General features: G+C 57.1%; 1 protein-coding gene and 1 long non-coding RNA gene across 2 annotated transcripts; both read right to left on the bottom strand.

The window, feature by feature from the left end:
* Positions 1 to 2,623: 2,623 nt before the first annotated feature.
* Positions 2,624 to 14,198, bottom strand: KPTN (kaptin, actin binding protein). Its single transcript, XM_057420292.1, is given in 13 exon segments — positions 2,624 to 2,695; positions 4,755 to 4,910; positions 7,396 to 7,531; positions 8,857 to 8,926; positions 9,006 to 9,104; positions 9,216 to 9,328; positions 9,518 to 9,591; positions 10,032 to 10,107; positions 10,531 to 10,585; positions 10,728 to 10,812; positions 11,860 to 11,900; positions 11,903 to 11,941; positions 13,982 to 14,198. Coding segments are annotated over 13 exon segments (1,233 nt in total).
* Positions 14,199 to 15,976: 1,778 nt separating this feature from the next.
* On the bottom strand, positions 15,977 to 16,426 carry LOC130605108 (uncharacterized). Its single transcript, XR_008973615.1, has 3 exons — positions 16,346 to 16,426; positions 16,203 to 16,253; positions 15,977 to 16,106 (listed from the first exon to the last, which is right to left on the bottom strand). It is a non-coding gene; the product is annotated as an uncharacterized LOC130605108 (long non-coding RNA).
* Between the last annotated feature and the right edge of the window lie 409 nt (positions 16,427 to 16,835).

The following is a 16,835-nucleotide window of genomic DNA, read 5'->3' as shown; positions in this document are numbered from 1 at the left end:
GCGGGAATTCCGCTCCTGGATCCGGAACATCCCCCCCCCCCCCCGATGGGGTCGGGGCCATTCCCAAGGGATTCGGGGGGGTATGGGGTGGGGGGCACGGGAATGGAGCGGGAAAGCCCCCGATCCCATTGGATGCTCTTTGGGATGAAGGCGTCGGGGATGGATCCCAGTGGGACGGAGCCCGATGCCCAGGGATAGCGGGATCCGAGGGAGCGGCATTCCCGGTTTTCCGCTTCCCCGATTCCGGGATATGGGGGGGGGGGGGGGGCAGGAAAAATCCCGGCTCCGGGAGCTGGGAATGCCGTTGCCAAGGGAGGAAAACGGGAGCGGAGGCGGGAGGGGGGGTCCCAATGTTGGGAATTGGGGATTTGGGAAAAAATATGTGGAAATTTGGGGGAATTTGGGGGAAATTTAGGGGAAATTCTGAGGAAAATCGGGCAAAATTTGGGGGGGGTTTGAGAGGAATTTAGGGAAAAATTGGGGGGAATTCTGAGGGAATCTGGGGAAATTTGGGGAGGATTTGAGGGGAATTCAGGGAATTTCTGGGGGAAATTTTTGGGGAGAGATTTGAGGGAAATTTTGGGGACATTTCACGGGGATTGAGAGAAAATTTGGGCCAAATTTGGCGAGTGGAGGAAATTCCAGGGAATTTGGGGAGAAATTGAGGGAAAATTTGAGGGATTCCGAGGAAATTCCGAGGAATTCAGGGAATTTTAAGGGAAATTTTTTTGAGGATTTGAGGGAAATTTCAGGGAAATTTGGGGAAAATCAGGGAAATTTGGGGGAGATTTCCAGGGGAAAATGGGGAATTTGGAGGAAATTCGGGGCAAAATTTGGGGCAGGATTTGAGGGAAATTTCAGGAAAATCGGGGCGATTTTGGGGGCAGATTTGAGGGAAATTCGGGAAAAAAAAGTGGGGAAATTGAGAGGAATTTGGGGGAAATTGAGGGAAAATTTGGGGGGAATTTATGGAAAATTGGGGGAAATTGAGGGAAAATTGGGGGAAATTTGGGGTCGGTCCCCCCCCCCGTTGGGAGAACGGGGAGCCCCCGTGACGTCATCGGGAGCCCCCGAGCCCCCCCCCCTTGACCCCTGTGACCCCACAGGAACCCCCCTGGAACCTCCTATGGCCCCCCCCCCCATGGACCCCTCTATAGACCCCCCCATAGACCCCCCTATAACGCTGTATGGACCCCCCCTGTAGACCCCCCCCATGGTATGGACCCCTCTATATTGGACCCCCCTATGGACCCCCCCATATCCCTCTATGGACCCCTCTATATTGGGCCCCCCCTATGGGCCCCCCCATAGAGCTATCTATGGACCCCCCCCCATAGATCCCCCCGAAATCCCTCTATGGACCCCCCTATAGACCCCCCCATGGTATGGATCCTTCTATATTGGACCCCCCCATAGAGCTCTCTATGGACCCCCCCCCATAGACCCCCTTCATATCCCTCTATGGACCCCTCTATATTGGGCCCCCCCTATGGGCCCCCCCATAGAGCTATCTATGGACCCCCCCCATAGATCCCCCCCAAATCCCTCTATGGACCCCCCTATAGACCCCCCCCATGGTATGGACCCCTCTATATTGGACCCCCCCATAGAGCTCTCTATGGACCCCCCCCCATAGACCCCCTTCATATCCCTCTATGGACCCCCCTATAGACCCCCCATGGTAGGGACCCCTATATTGGGCCCCCCTCATAGACACCCCCCCCCCCCATAGCCCTCTATGGAGCCCCCTATAGACCCCCCCATGGTATGGACCCCTCTAAGGACACCCCCATAGACCCCCCCATACTCCTCTATAGACCCCCCCATAGACCCCCCCATAGACCCCCCTATGGACCCCCCTATAGACCCCTGTGACCCCCCCCCATAGACCTATGGGCCACCCCATTGACCCCTGTATAGACCCCCCTATGAACCCCACTGACTCCTCTATAGAACCCCCTATAGACACCCCATAGACCTCTCTATGGCCCCACCCCATTGACCCCTCTATGGACCCCCCTATAGACCACTGTGAACCCCTCCATAGACCCCCCTATTGACCCCTCTATAGACCCCTGACCCCTCCATAGACATCTCTAGGGACCCCCCTCATTGACCCCCCCCCAGACCCCTTTAGGGACCCCCCTATAGACCCCCTATAGACCTCTCTATGGACCCCCCCATAGACCCCTTTATGGATCCCCCCATAGACCCCTTTATGGACCCCCACCCAGACCCCTTTATGGACCCCCCCCATAGACCCCTTTATGGACCCCCCCATAGACCTCTCTATGGACCCCCCCATAGACCCCTTTATGGACCCCCCCCATAGACCCCTTTATGGACCCCCCCATAGACCCCTTTATGGACCCCCCCCCAGACCCCTTTATGGACCCCCCCATAGACCTCTCTATGGACCCCCCCATAGACCCCTATGACCCCATGGACCCCTCTATGGACGCTGGGGCCCCCCCATTGACCCCTATGCCCCCCATAGACCCCTAGGACCCCCCCCCCCCCCCCCCATAGACCCCTAGGACCCCCCCCCCCCCCCCCCCCCCCCATGATCCCAACCCCATCCCAAAGGATTTGGGGGGGTCCCCAGGAGGAGCCGGATCCAGGTTTATTGGGGGGGGGCCCCCACAAGGGCCCGGAGCCGCTCCAGGACGCAGCGAGCGACCGGTTCCAGGCGGTGCTGGGGATGGAAAGGGGATAACGGGATCAGGATGGGATAATGGGATCAGGAACAGGGATAATGGGATCAGGAACAGGGATAACGGGATCAGGATGGGATAATGGGAGCAGGATGGGATAATGGGATCAGGAACAGGGATAACGGGATCAGGATGGGATAATGGGAGCAGGATGGGATAATGGGATCAGGAATAGGGATAATGGGAGCAGGATGGGATAATGGGAGCAGGATGGGATAATGGGAGCAGGAATAGGGATAATGGGATCAGGATGGGATAATGGGAGCAGGAATAGGGATAATGGGAGCAGGATGGGATAATGGGAGCAGGATGGGATAATGGGATCAGGAATAGGGATAATGGGATCAGGAATAGGGATAATGAGAGCAGGAACAGGGATAATGGGATCAGGATGGGATAATGGGATCAGGAACAGGGATAACGGGATCAGGATGGGATAATGGGATCAGGAACAGGGATAACGGGATCAGGATGGGATAATGGGATCAGGAATAGGGATAACGGGATCAGGAATAGGGATAATGGGATCAGGAACAGGGATAACAGCATCAGGAACTGGAATAATGGCATCAGGATCCAGAACAGGATCAGAATGGGATAACAGCATCGGAAACCAGGATAGCAGCATCCGGAAGCAGGATAACGGGATCAGGATCCAGGATAAGGGGATCAGGATGGGATAACGAGATCAGAATGGGATAATGGGATCAGGATCCGGGCTAACAGCATCAGAATGGGATAATGGCATTGGGATCCGGGATAACGGGATCAGAATGGGATAACGGGATCAGGATCTGGGATAACGACATCAGAATGGGATAACGGGATCAGGATCCAGGATAACGGGATCGGGATCCAGGAATCAGCATCAGACCGGGATAGGGATGGGATAAAGAACCAGGATGAGGGATTGGGATGAGGGATTGGGATGAGGGCCAGGGGTGGGATGGATCCTATGGGCGCTTCCGGTGGGATTGGGTGGATTTGGGGTGGTTTTGGGTTGTTTGGGGCTGTTTTAGGTGGTTTTGGGTTGTTTTGGGACAGTTTGGGGTTTTTTGGGTGTTTTTTGGGGTGATTTTGGGGTATTTTAGGGTGATTTTGGGGTATTTTAGGATGATTTGGGGGTATTTTGGAGTGATTTGGGGCTGTTTTGGGGTGATTTGGGGGTATTTTGGAGTGCTTTGGGGTGATTTGGTGGTATTTTGGATTTTGGGGCTGTTTGGGGGTGATTCAGGGGTATTTTGGGGTGCTTTGGGGTGATTTCGGGGTATTTTGGGCTGTTTGGGGCTGTTTTGGGGCGATTTTGGGGCGATTTGGGGCTATTTTGGGGTGATTTGGGCTGTTTTGGGGCTATTTTGGCATGATGTGGGGGTGTTTTGGGGTATCTTGGGGTGATACAGGTGTATTTTGGGGTGTTTGGGGCTGTTTGGGGTGATTTGGGCTGTTTTGGGGTGATTTGGAGTTTTTTTGGCATGATGTGGGGGTGTTTTGGGGTATCTTGGGGTGATACAGGAGTATTTTGGGGTGTTTGGGGCTGTTTGGGGCTGTTTTGGGGTGATTTGGGGAGATTTTGGGTGTTTTGGGGTGTTTTGTGGCTGTTTTGGGGGATTTTGGGGGTATTTTGGGGTGTTTTGGGGTGATTTGGGGGTGTTTTGGGGTATTTGGTGGTGTTTTGGGGTGTTTTGGGGTATGTTGGTGTGTTTTGTGGCTGTTTTGGGGTATTTGTGGGTGTTTTGGGGTGTTTTGTGGCTGTTTTGGGGTATTTTTTGGTGTTTCGGGGTATTTTTGGGGTGTTTTTTTGTATTTTGGGGTGATGTTGGGGTGTTTTGTGTTTGTTATGGGGTATTTTGGGGTGTTTTGTGGCTGTTTGGGGGTATTTTGGACTGTTTTGGGGTATTTTGGGGTGTTTTGTGGCTGTTTGGGGGTATTTTGGACTGTTTTGGGGTATTTTGGGGTGTTTTGGGGTGATTTTGGGGTTATTTTGGGGTGGGTTTTGGGTGTTTTGGGGTGTTTGGGGGGGGTGTTTGGGTCCCCCCTGACCTGCAGCACGTGCAGGCCCCGCACGCAGACCACGGCGAGCTCGGCCAGGCCGTCCCCGGTGAGGTCGCTGTAGAGCAGGGACAGGAGCGGGCTCGGGAAGCGCCGGGACCAGAGCAGGCGGAATTCCCCTCCGGAATACTTGTAACAGAGCAGCTCCTGCGGGAAGCAGTGGGGAAGCAAGGGGGAACAATGGGGAAACAACCCGGAAACCAATGGGAAACAACCTGGAAACCAATGGGAAACCAATGGAAAACAAGAGGGAACAATGGGGAAACAACCCGGAAAACAATGGGAAGTAATAGGGAAACAACCTGGAAACCAATGGGAAACAACCTGGAAACCAATGGGAAGCAGTGGGGAAGCAAGGGGGAACAATGGGGAAACAACCCGGAAACCAATGGGAAACAACCTGGAAACCAATGGAAAACAAGAGGGAACAATGGGGAAACAACCCGGAAAACAATGGGAAGTAATAGGGAAACAACCTGGAAACCAATGGGAAACAACCTGGAAACCAATGGGAAGCAGTGGGGAAGCAAGAGGGAACAATGGGGAAACAACCCGGAAACCAATGGGAAACAACCTGGAAACCAATGGAAAACAAGAGGGAACAATGGGGAAACAACCTGGAAACCAATGGGAAACAACCTGGAAACCAATGGGAAGCAGTGGGAACAATGGGGAAACAACCCGGAAACCAATGGGAAACAAGGGGGAACAATGGGGAAACAACCCGGAAACCAATGGGAAACCAATGGAAAACAAGAGGGAACAATGGGGAAACAACCCGGAAACCAATGGGAAACAACCTGGAAACCAATGGGAAGTAATGGGGAAACAAGGGGGAACAATGGGGAAACAACCCGGAAACCAATGGGGAACAACCTGGAAACCAATGGGAAGTAATGGGGAAACAAGGGGGAACAATGGGGAAACAACCCGGAAACCAATGGGAAACAAGGGGGAAACAACCCGGAAACCAATGGGAAACCAATGGGAAACAATGGGGAAACCAATGGGAAGTAATGGGGAAACAATGGGGAAACAACCCGGAAACCAATGGGAAACAACCTGGAAACCAATGGGAAGCAGTGGGGAAGCAAGGGGGAACAATGGGGAAACAACCCGGAAACCAATGGGAAACAAGGGGGAAACAACCCGGAAACCAATGGGAAACAACCTGGAAACCAATGGGAAGCAGTGGGGAAGCAAGGGGGAACAATGGGGAAACAACCCGGAAACCAATGGGAAACAAGGGGGAACAATGGGGAAACAACTGGGAAACAACCTGGAAACCAATGGGAAGCAATGGGGAAACAAGGGGGAACAATGAGGAAACAACCCGGAAACCAATGGGAAACAAGGGGGAACAATGGGGAAACAACCCGGAAACCAATGGGAAACAAGGGGGAACAATGGGGAAACAACTGGGAAACCAATGGGAAACAATGGGGAACAAGGGGGAACAAGGGGGAAACAACCCGGAAACCAATGGGAAGCAATGGGGGAACAATGGGGAAACCAATGGGAAACAATAGGAAACTAATGGGAAACAACAGGGGGTCCACTGGGAAACCAGTGGGAAACAACAGGAAACAACTGGGAAAACCATTGGGAAACCACCAGGAAATGACTGGGAAATAACTAGGAAACAATGGGGAATCCATTGGGAAACCACCAGGAAACAATGGGGAAACCACTGGGAAGCCACCAGGAACCAACCAAGTGGGAATCAACGAGGAAATCACTGGGAAAAACCTGGGAATCCACTGGGAAACAACCAGGAAACCCTTGGGAAACCACCAGGAAATGACTGGGAAGCAACCAGGAAATGACTGGGAAGCAACCAGGAAACAGTGGGGAATCCATTGGGAAACCACCAGGAACCAACCAAGTGGGAATCAATGAGGAAATCACTGGGAAGCAACTGAGAATCCACTGGGAAACCACCAGGAAATGAGTGGGAAACAACCAGGAAACAAGTGGAAAACAACCAGGAAACCATTGGGAAACCACCAGGAAATGAGTAGGAAACAACCAGGAAATAAGTGGGAAGCAACTGGGAAACCCTTGGGAAACCACCAGGAAACGACTGGGAAGCAACCAGGAAACAATGGGGAATCCATTGGGAAACCACCAGGAAATGAGTGGGAAACAACTAGGAAACCCTTGGGAAACCACCAGGAAATGAGTGGGAAACAACTAGGAAACCCTTGGGAAACCACCAGGAAATGACTGGGAAGCAACCAGGAAACAGTGGGGAATCCATTGGGAAACCACCAGGAACCAACCAAGTGGGAATCAATGAGGAAATCACTGGGGAAAACCTGGGAATCCACTGGGAAACCACCAGGAAATGAGTGGGAAACAACCAGGAAACAAGTAGGAAACCACCAGGAAATGAGTGGGAAATAACCAGGAAACAATGGGGAATCCATTGGGAAACCACCAGGAAACAATGGGGAATCCATTGGGAAACCACCAGGAACCAACCAAGTGGGAATCAACGAGGAAATCACTGAGAAACCACCAGGAAATGAGTGGGAAATAACCAGGAAACAAGTGGGAAACCATGGAAAAGCAAGCGGGAAGAGGAGCGTCCCTGTTCCCATCCCTGTTCCCATCCCGATCCCATCCGGACCTGGCCATAGGTGCCCAGCAGCACCTCTGGGTGCCCATCGAAGTCCAGGTCCGGGGTGAGGGCGCAGAGGACGCTGTCGTGGAGGTCACTGCCCGGCAATGGGCACTGCTCCGTCAGGCCCCGGCTCAGCACATCCCTAGGGAAAGGGGGGAATGGGGTGGGAAGGGGGGAATGGGATGGGGAGGGGGGAATGGGATGGGGAGGAGGGAATGGGATGGGGAGGGGATGGGATGGGGAGGAGAAGATGGGATGGGGAGGGGGGAATGGGATGGGGAGGAGGGGATGGGATGGGGAGGAGGGGATGGGATGGGGAGGGGATGGGATGGGGAGGAGAAGATGGGATGGGGAGGGGGGAATGGGATGGGGAGGAGGGGATGGGACGGGGAGGAGGGGATGGGATGGGGAGGGAATGATGGGATGGGGAGGAGGGAATGGGATGGGGAGGAGATGGGATGGGGAGGAGAAGATGGGATGGGGAGGAGGGAATGGGATGGGGAGGAGGAGATGGGATGGGGAGGAGGGGATGGGATGGGGAGGAGGGAATGGGATGGGGAGGAGGGAATGGGATGGGGAGGAGGGAATGGGATGGGGAGGAGGGGAGGAGCACAGGGAAGGGAAAGGAGGGATGGGGATGGGGTGGGAATGGGGGGAGGGATGGGGAGGAGGGGAGGGAATGGGATGGGGAGGAGGGAATGGGATGGGGAGGGGATGGGATGGGGAGGAGGGGATGGGATGGGGAGGAGGGAATGGGATGGGGAGGAGGGATGGGATGGGGAGGGAGGGAATGGGATGGGGAGGAGGGGATGGGATGGGGAGGAGGGGATGGGACGGGGAGGGGGGATGGGATGGGGAGGGAGGGGATGGGATGGGGAGGAGGGGATGGGATGGGGAGGGGAAGATGGGATGGGGAGGAGGGATGGGATGGGGAGGGAATGGGACGGGGAGGAGGGAATGGGATGGGGAGGAGGGAATGGGGTGGAGGGGATGGGATGGGGAGGAGGGAATGGGACGGGGAGGAGGAGATGGGACGGGGAGGAGGGGATGGGACGGGGAGGAGGGGATGGGACGGGGAGGAGGGGATGGGACGGGGAGGAGGGGAAGGGACTCGGAGGATGGGATGGGATGGGGAGGAGGAGATGGGGATGGAGAGGAGGGAATGGGATGGGGAGGAGGGAATGGGGTGGAGGGGATGGGATGGGGAGGAGGGGATGGGATGGGGAGGAGGGGATGGGACGGGGAGGAGGGAATGGGATGGGGAGGAGGGAATGGGATGGGATGGGGAGGAGGGAATGGGATGGGGAGGAGGGAATGGGATGGGATGGGGAGGAGGGAATGGGATGGAGAGGAGGGGATGGGACGGGGAGGAGGGAATGGAACAGGGAGCAGGATGATGATGGGGATGGAAGGAGCAGGATGGGGATGGATAAAGGACGACGATGGGAATGGGAACGATGCTGGTACCTATAGACCACGCTGAGCTCCATGGTACTGGCCACCAGGACACCGAAGCACGGCTCGGCCGCCGCATCTCCTACGGGAAGGAGGAAGAGGAGGATGAGGAAGAGATGGGCAGGAAAAGGCTGGGAATGAGCAGGACTGGGCTCACCCACCCTGCCCGGAAGCATCGGGATGCGGCTCTGGCGGCAGCGGGAACACCAGCACCTTGGAGATGGGCCCATCCTGCTGGATGCTCCAGCTCTGGAGCACGGCTGCCGAGTGGGAATTCCCAAGGGTGGGAATGACACCAGGAAGCCAAGTCCTTGGCGGGGGGGAGGGGGAATGTGGGATTCCCAAGGCTGGGAATTCCAATTGGGACTCACTGGGACCGCTCTGGTCCACGCGGGCGACGCGGACGTGGCCGCTCTGGCAGCCGAAGGCCGTGACCCGATGGGAAGTGGGGCCGGGAAGGGTCAGGACGTGGAGCCAAAGGACACTGGAAGGGAATGGGGGGAGGAATGAGGGGGAAGAATGGGGGGGGAATGGGGGGAGGAATGGGGGGGAATGGGGGAGGAATGGGGGAGGAATGGGGATGGGAATGGGGGGGGAATGGGGGGAATGAGGGGTGGGAATGGGGGGGGATGGAATGGGGGTGGGAACCCCCCATTCCCGGTTCCTGCTGTACTTGCTGGGAAGGTCCTGGAGCTCCGGGAAGAGGCGCTGGATGGGCTGCTCCTCAAACTGGTGTGAGCTGGAATTCTGGGGGGGGAGAAGGGGAAGGGTGAGAGGGGGAAGGGGAAGGGGAAAGGGAAGGGGAAGGGGAAAGGGAAGGGGAAAGGGAAGGGGAAAGGGGGGAAGGGGGGGAAAGGGAAGGGGAAAGGGAAGGGGAAAAGGGGAAAGGGAAGGGGAAAGGGAAGGGAAGGGGAAAGGGAAGGGGAAAGGGGAAGGGAAGGGGAAAGGGAAGGGGAAAGGGAAGGGGAAAGGGAAGGGGAAAGGGAAGGGGAAAGGGAAGGGGAAAGGGAAGGGGAAAGGGAAGGGGAAAGGGAAGGGGAAAGGGAAGGGGAAAGGGAAGGGGAAAGGGAAGGGGAAAGGGAAGGGGAAGGGGGAAGGGGAAAGGGAAGGGGAAAGGGAAGGGGAAAGGGAAGGGGAAAGGGAAGGGGAAAGGGAAAGGGAAGGGGAAAGGAATGGGATGCTCTCACCTCCTTGTAGAGGTGCACGGCCGGGTCATTGCCACTGAGCAGGAAAACGGTCTCGAGGTGCTCACCGCTCCGAACCCTGGATATGGAATGGGGGATATGGGGTATGGGGTATATGGGGTATGGGGTGTGGGATAGGGGGTATGGGGTACATGGGATATGGGGTATGGGGTGTGGGATAGGGGGTATGGGGTATATGGGGTGTATGGGGTATGGGGTGTATGGGATATATGGGATATGGAGTATGGGGTATGTGGGATATGGGGTATGGGATATATGGGGTATGGGGTGTATGGGATATATGGAATATGGGATGCATAGGATATGCGGTATATGGGATATGGGGTATAGGAGGTATGGGGTGTATGGGGTATGGTATATACGGGACACATGGGATATATGGAATATATGGGATATGGGGCATCGGATATGGGGTATGGGGTACATGGGATATCGGATATGGGGTATATGGGGTATGGGATATGGAATGGGGGGGACGCACTCAGCGTGGCAGAGCTGGAAGGGGGTGAACTGCAGCTCCAGGTTGAGGCAACTCTCTGGGGGGGGAAGAGAGGAGAGGGATGGGGGGGGCACACCAAAACCACCCTAAAACCACACAAAACCACCCCTAAAACACCCCAAAGCACCCAAAATGCCCCAAAATGAGCCCAAAATGCCCCCAAATGAGCCCAAACTCACGGGCCACAGAGTCGAGGTCGTACTCGGAGCCGGGCTCGTAGTCACAGTAGATGTTGAGGAAGGGGCTGGGCTTGTCCCCGGAGTCCTGGGGGGGGCAAGGAGCATGGGGGGGGGGGGGGGGGGGGGGGGTCCTATGGGGTGTCTATGGGGCACTATGGGCTCTCTGGGGTCAGTGGGGCTCTATGGGGATCTATGAGGCTCTATGGGATCTATAGGGCGTCTACAAGGCTCTATGGGGTCTATGGGGCTCTATGGTGTCTATAGGGGTCTACGGGGCGCTATGGTGTCTATAGGGGTCTATGGGGATCTATGGAATCTATGGGGTCCATGGGGTGTCTATGGGGCTCTATGGGCTCTCTGGGGCTCTCTAGGGATCCATGAGGGTCTATGAGGTGCTATGGGATCTATAGGGTGTCTATGAGGCAATATGGGGTCTATGGGGCTCTATGGGGTCTACGGGGCTCTATAGGGCTCTACGGTGTCTATAGGGGTCTACGGGGCGCTATGGTGTCTATGGGGATCTATGGAATCTATGGGGTCCATGGGGTGTCTATGAGGCTCTATGGGATCTATAGGGTGTCTATGAGGCTCTATGGGGCTCTATGGTGTCTATAGGGGTCTATGGGGCTCTATGGGGTCTAGGAGGCTCTATGGGATCTATAGGGTTTCTATGAGGCTCTATGGGGTCTATGGGGCTCTATGGTGTCTATAGGGGTCTACAGGGCCCTATGGGGTTTATAGGGGTCTATGGGGATCTATGGAGTCTATGGGGTCCATGGGGTTTATAGGGCTCTATGGGGTGTCTATGGGCTCCCTGGGGTCAATGGGGCTCTATGAGGTGTCTATGGGGTCTATGAGGCTCTATGGGATTTATAGGGTGTCTACGCGGCTCTATGGGGCTCTATAGTGTCTATAGGGGTCTACAGGGCTCTATGGTGTCTATAGGGGTCTATGGGGATCTATGGAGTCTATGGGGCTCTATAGGGTCTATACGGCTCTATGGGGTGTCTATGGACTCTATAGGGTCTATAGGGATCTATGGGGTCCATGGGGTCTATAGGAGTCTACGGGGCTCTATGGTGTCTATAGGGGTCTATGGGGTCCATGGGGCTCTGTGGGCTCTATAGGGTACCTTGATGAAGGTGATGCCCACGACGAGCCCGCGCTGTGGGGGGACTTGGGGAAGGAATCGATGGAGACGATCTCAGCATCCACTGCAGGCATGGGGGGGTTCAGGGGGAGCAGCCACCCCATGGAGACCCATAGAGACCCACAGAGATCCCATAGGGACCCCTAGAGACCCTATAGAGACACACAGAGACCCCATAGAGACCCATAGGCCCTATAGACCCTATAGTCCCCCATAGACACCCCATACACACCCATGGACACTCATACCCCCCCACAGACACTCACAGCTCCCCACAGATGCCCTATAGACACCCATACGCAACCTATAGACACCCATAGCCCCCCACAGATGCCCTACAGACACCCACAGACACCCTATAGACACCCATAGGCACCCTACAGACACTCACAGACCCCCATAGATGCCCTATAGACACCCATAGACCCCCTATAGTCACCCATAGACCCCCTACGGACACCCATAGATGCCCTACGGACACCCATAGACGCCCTACGGACACCCATAGGCACCCTAGACAACCACAGACACCCCATAGACACCCACAGACCCCCTATAGTCACCCACAGACACGCTATAGTCACCCATAGACACCCTATAGACCCCCATAGATGCCCTACAGACACCCATAGCCCCCTATAGTCACCCATAGACACCCTATAGACCCCCACAGGTGCCCTATAGACACCCACAGCCCCCTACAGACACCCATAGATACCCTAAAGTCACCCACAGAGACCCATAGACACCCTATAGTCACCCATAGACACCCTATAGACACCCATAGCCCCCTATAGTCACCCATAGACATCCTATAGACCCCCACAGACGCCCTATAGACAACCACAGCCCCCTATAGATACCTATAGACACCCTATAGTCACCCATAGACACCCTATAGACACCCATAGACATCCTATAGACCCCCACAGACGCCCTATAGACACCCACAGCCCCCTATAGATACCTATAGACACCCTATAGTCACCCATAGACACCCCATAGACCCCCATAGACACCCTACAGTCACCCATAGCCCCCTATAGTCACCCATAGACACCACATAGACCCCCACAGACACCCTATAGTGACCCATAGCCCCCTATAGTCACCCGTAGACACCACATAGACCCCCACAGACACCCTATAGTGACCCATAGCCCCCTATAGTCACCCGTAGACATAGACACCCTATAGACACCCATAGCCCCCTATAGTCACCCATAGACATCCTATAGACCCCCACAGCCCCCTATAGATACCTATAGACACCCTATAGTCACCCATAGAGACCCATAGACACCCATAGACACCCCATAGACCCCCATAGACACCCTACAGTCACCCATAGCCCCCTATAGTCACCCATAGACACCACATAGACCCCCACAGACACACTATAGTGACCCATAGCCCCCTATAGTCACCCGTAGACACCCTATAGACACCCATAGACACCCCATAGACCCCCACAGACACCCTATAGTGACCCATAGCCCCCTATAGTCACCCGTAGACACCCTATAGACACCCACAGACACCCCATAGACCCCCACAGACACCCTATAGTGACCCATAGCCCCCTATAGTCACCCGTAGACATAGACACCCTATAGACACCCATAGCCCCCATAGTCACCCATAGACACCCTATAGACCCCCACAGCCCCCTATAGATACCTATAGACACCCTATAGTCACCCATAGAGACCCATAGACACCCATAGACACCCCATAGACCCCCATAGACACCCTACAGTCACCCATAGCCCCCTATAGTCATCCATAGACACCACATAGAACCCCACAGACACCCTATAGTGACCCATAGCCCCCTATAGTCACCCGTAGACACCCTATAGACACCCATAGACACCCCATAGACCCCCACAGACACCCTATAGTGACCCATAGCCCCCTATAGTCACCCGTAGACACCCTATAGACACCCATAGACACCCCATAGACCCCCACAGACACCCTATAGTGACCCATAGCCCCCTATAGTCACCCGTAGACACCCTATAGACACCCACAGACACCCCATAGACCCCCATAGCCACCCCATAGCCCCCCCCCCCCATAGCCCCCCCCCCCCGCTGACCCGGGATGTACGTGAACTGCAGCTCGCTGGCGAGGGGCCGGGTGCGCCGCTGTAGCTCGTGGTACCGGAAGTGAATGACCTTGCCCTTGAGGGCGGCCGCCAGGAGCCCGCCGGGGCCTTCCCCCGCCGGCAGCGCCGCCAGCCCGTACACGTTACTCTGCGAGCTGAGGCGGGTGAAGCTGTCCTCGGCCAGCGGGCACGGAGCGGGCAGCGCCATCGGGAACGCGGCGGGAAGGGGGGGAAAACACCGATAACAACGGGGGAACCGGGAGCGGGGACCGGGAGCGGGACCAGGCCCCGCCGCGGCCGCCGCCGCCGCTCCCGCCGCAGCCGCCTGAGGTGAGGCTCCGCCCACTGTGGGCGGGGCGAGGAGGGAACCTGGTATTGGAGGGGAGAGCAGAGAGGCTCCGCCCATTGTAGGCGGGGCGAGGAGGGCGCCCGGTATTGGAGGGGAGAGCAGAGAGGCTCCGCCCATTGTGGGAGGGGCTTGGAGGCGCCCGGCAGAGTACGGAGGCTCCGGCCATTGTGGGCGGGGCGAGGAGGGCGCCCGGTATTGGAGGGGAGAGCAGAGAGGCTCCGCCCATTGTGGGCGGGGCGAGGAGGGCGCCCGGTATTGGAGGGGAGAGCAGAGAGGCTCCGCGCATTGTGGGCGGGGCTTTGAGTGACTCCGCCCATTGGGGGGCACCGCTAAGAGGCTCCGCCTGTTGTGGGCGGGGCGAGGAGGGCGCCCGGTATTGGAGGGGAGAGCAGAGAGGCTCCGCCCATTGTGGGCGGGGCTTGGAGGCACCCGGCAGAGTACGGTGGCTCTGGCCATTGTGGGCGGGGCTTTGAGTGACTCCGCCCATTGGGGGGGCACCGCTAAGAGGCTCCGCCTGTTGTGGGCGGGGCGAGGAGGGCGCCCGGTATTGGAGGGGAGAGCAGAGAGGCTCCGCCCATTGTGGGCGGGGCTTGGAGGCACCCGGCAGAGTGTGGAGGCGAGCTCAAAGAGGCTCCGCCTACTATGGGCGGGGATTCGAGCGACTCCGCCCATTGGGGGGGGGCACCGCAAAGAGGCTCCGCCTATTGTAGGCGGGGCTTGAAGCCACCCCATAGAGTGGGAGCGAGGGCGGAGACTCCTCCCATTGTGGGCGGGGCTTTGAGTGCCCCCGCGTATTAAAGGAGAGCTCAGAGGCTCCGCTCATTGTGGGCGGGGCGTTGAGGGCATCGCCTATTGGAGGGGAGCACAAAAGGCTCCGCCCATTGTGGGCGGAGCTTTGGCGCTTCCTTTGGTCAGGTCTATAAGGAGGCCAAGTCCATTTGCATATAGCACCGCCCATTGGGCAAAGGCCGCGCTACGACCACGCCCACTCAGTGGTAGCCCCGCCCCTAAAAGGGGCGGGGTAAAGGGGCCTCAATGGGGACCAGCAGGGACCATGGGGATGTGGGGCAGGAGCATGGTCCCTGCTCCCCGCCTCCAATGTGTGGGGCTCGGGGGGTACTTCCCCCCTCCATGTGTGGGGCAGGGACTTGGGGGGCAGTGGGGGGTCGTTCCCCCCTCCATGTGTGGGGCAGGGACTTGGGGGGCAGTGGGGGGTCGTTCCCCCCATCCATGTGTGGGGCAGGGATTTGGGGGTCAGGGGGTGTCGTTCTCCCCCCTCCTCCCCAATATGTGGGGCAGGGATTTGGGGGTCAGAAAGAGTCGTTTCCCCCCCCCAATGTGTGGGGCAGGGACTTGGGGGTCAGGGGGTGTCATTCCCCCCCCCCAATGTGTGGGGCAAGGACTTGGGGGTCAGGGGGTGTCCTTCCCCCCCCCATGTGTGGGGCAGGATCCACTCATGCTCCGCTTTATTTGCCTTTGGGAAGAGGGATACAGGTGGGAGAGCCTCTGCCCCATGGAGCAGCATCCTCTTCCTCCCCCCCCTCCTCCCCGCCCCATTGGATCCAGAGGGCAGGAATAGGGAAAGCCCATTAAATACGTGTGGGAAGGAGGATGGGGGGGGAATTCCAGGAGTTGGGAATGCCATTGGGAATACTGGGAATGGTCCTAGCGCAGATCCTCCTCCTCGCCTTGGATGGTCTTCTTGATGCGGAGCAGCATGGTGGTGAGCCACTGGTCCAGGCGGGAGATGGAGTCGTATTCCTTCACCTGGGAATGGGATAACGGGAAGTGGGAACGGGATAACGGGAAGTGGGAACGGGAGCCACCACTTCCCGGCTGTGGGAATGCCGGCGCGGGACCCACCGCGTCCGTGTATCCATCCACGTTCTGCTCCTCGTGGGCTTCCAGGAGCTTCTGGAAGAGGAGGGGGAAAGGGAAAGGGGTTGTGGTGTCAGCATTCCCAAGGGCTGGAATCGGGAATGATGGGATATTGGGGGGGGGGTTACCTTGAGGAGTTTGCATTCCCGGGAGTCGGAGAAAGCTGGGAACATCTCCTCGTACTTCTGCATGGCCAGCTGGGGGGGGAGAGAGGGATGGAAAAGTGGGAATGGGAGAGGGAGGGATGGGAAAGTGGGAATGGGAGAGGGAGGGATGGGAAAGTGGGAATGGGAGAGGGAGGGATGGGAAAGTGGGAATGGGAGAGGGAGGGATGGGAAAGAGGGAGGGATGGGAATGGGAGAGGGAGGGATGGGAAAGTGGGAATGGGAGAGGGAGGGATGGGAAAGTGGGGGAGAGGGAGGGATGGGAAAGGGAATGGGAGATGGGAGAGGGAGGGATGGGAAATGGGAGAGGGAGGGAGGGAAAGTGGGAATGGGAGAGGGAGGGATGGGAAAGTGGGAGGGAGAGGAGGGATGGGAATGGGAGAGGGAGGGATGGGAAAGGGAGGGATGGGGAGATGGGAATGGGAGAGGGAGGGATGGGAGTGGGAATGGGAGA

Source organism: Pezoporus wallicus, unplaced genomic scaffold, assembly GCF_028554395.1.
Source record: "Pezoporus wallicus isolate ANWC-B61680 ecotype Strahan unplaced genomic scaffold, APGP_CSIRO_Pwel_v1 contig_13100, whole genome shotgun sequence".
Taxonomy (NCBI): Eukaryota; Metazoa; Chordata; class Aves; order Psittaciformes; family Psittacidae; genus Pezoporus; species Pezoporus wallicus.
Note: the sequence above shows the minus strand (reverse complement) of the source record. Positions and strands in the feature narration are given on the sequence as shown.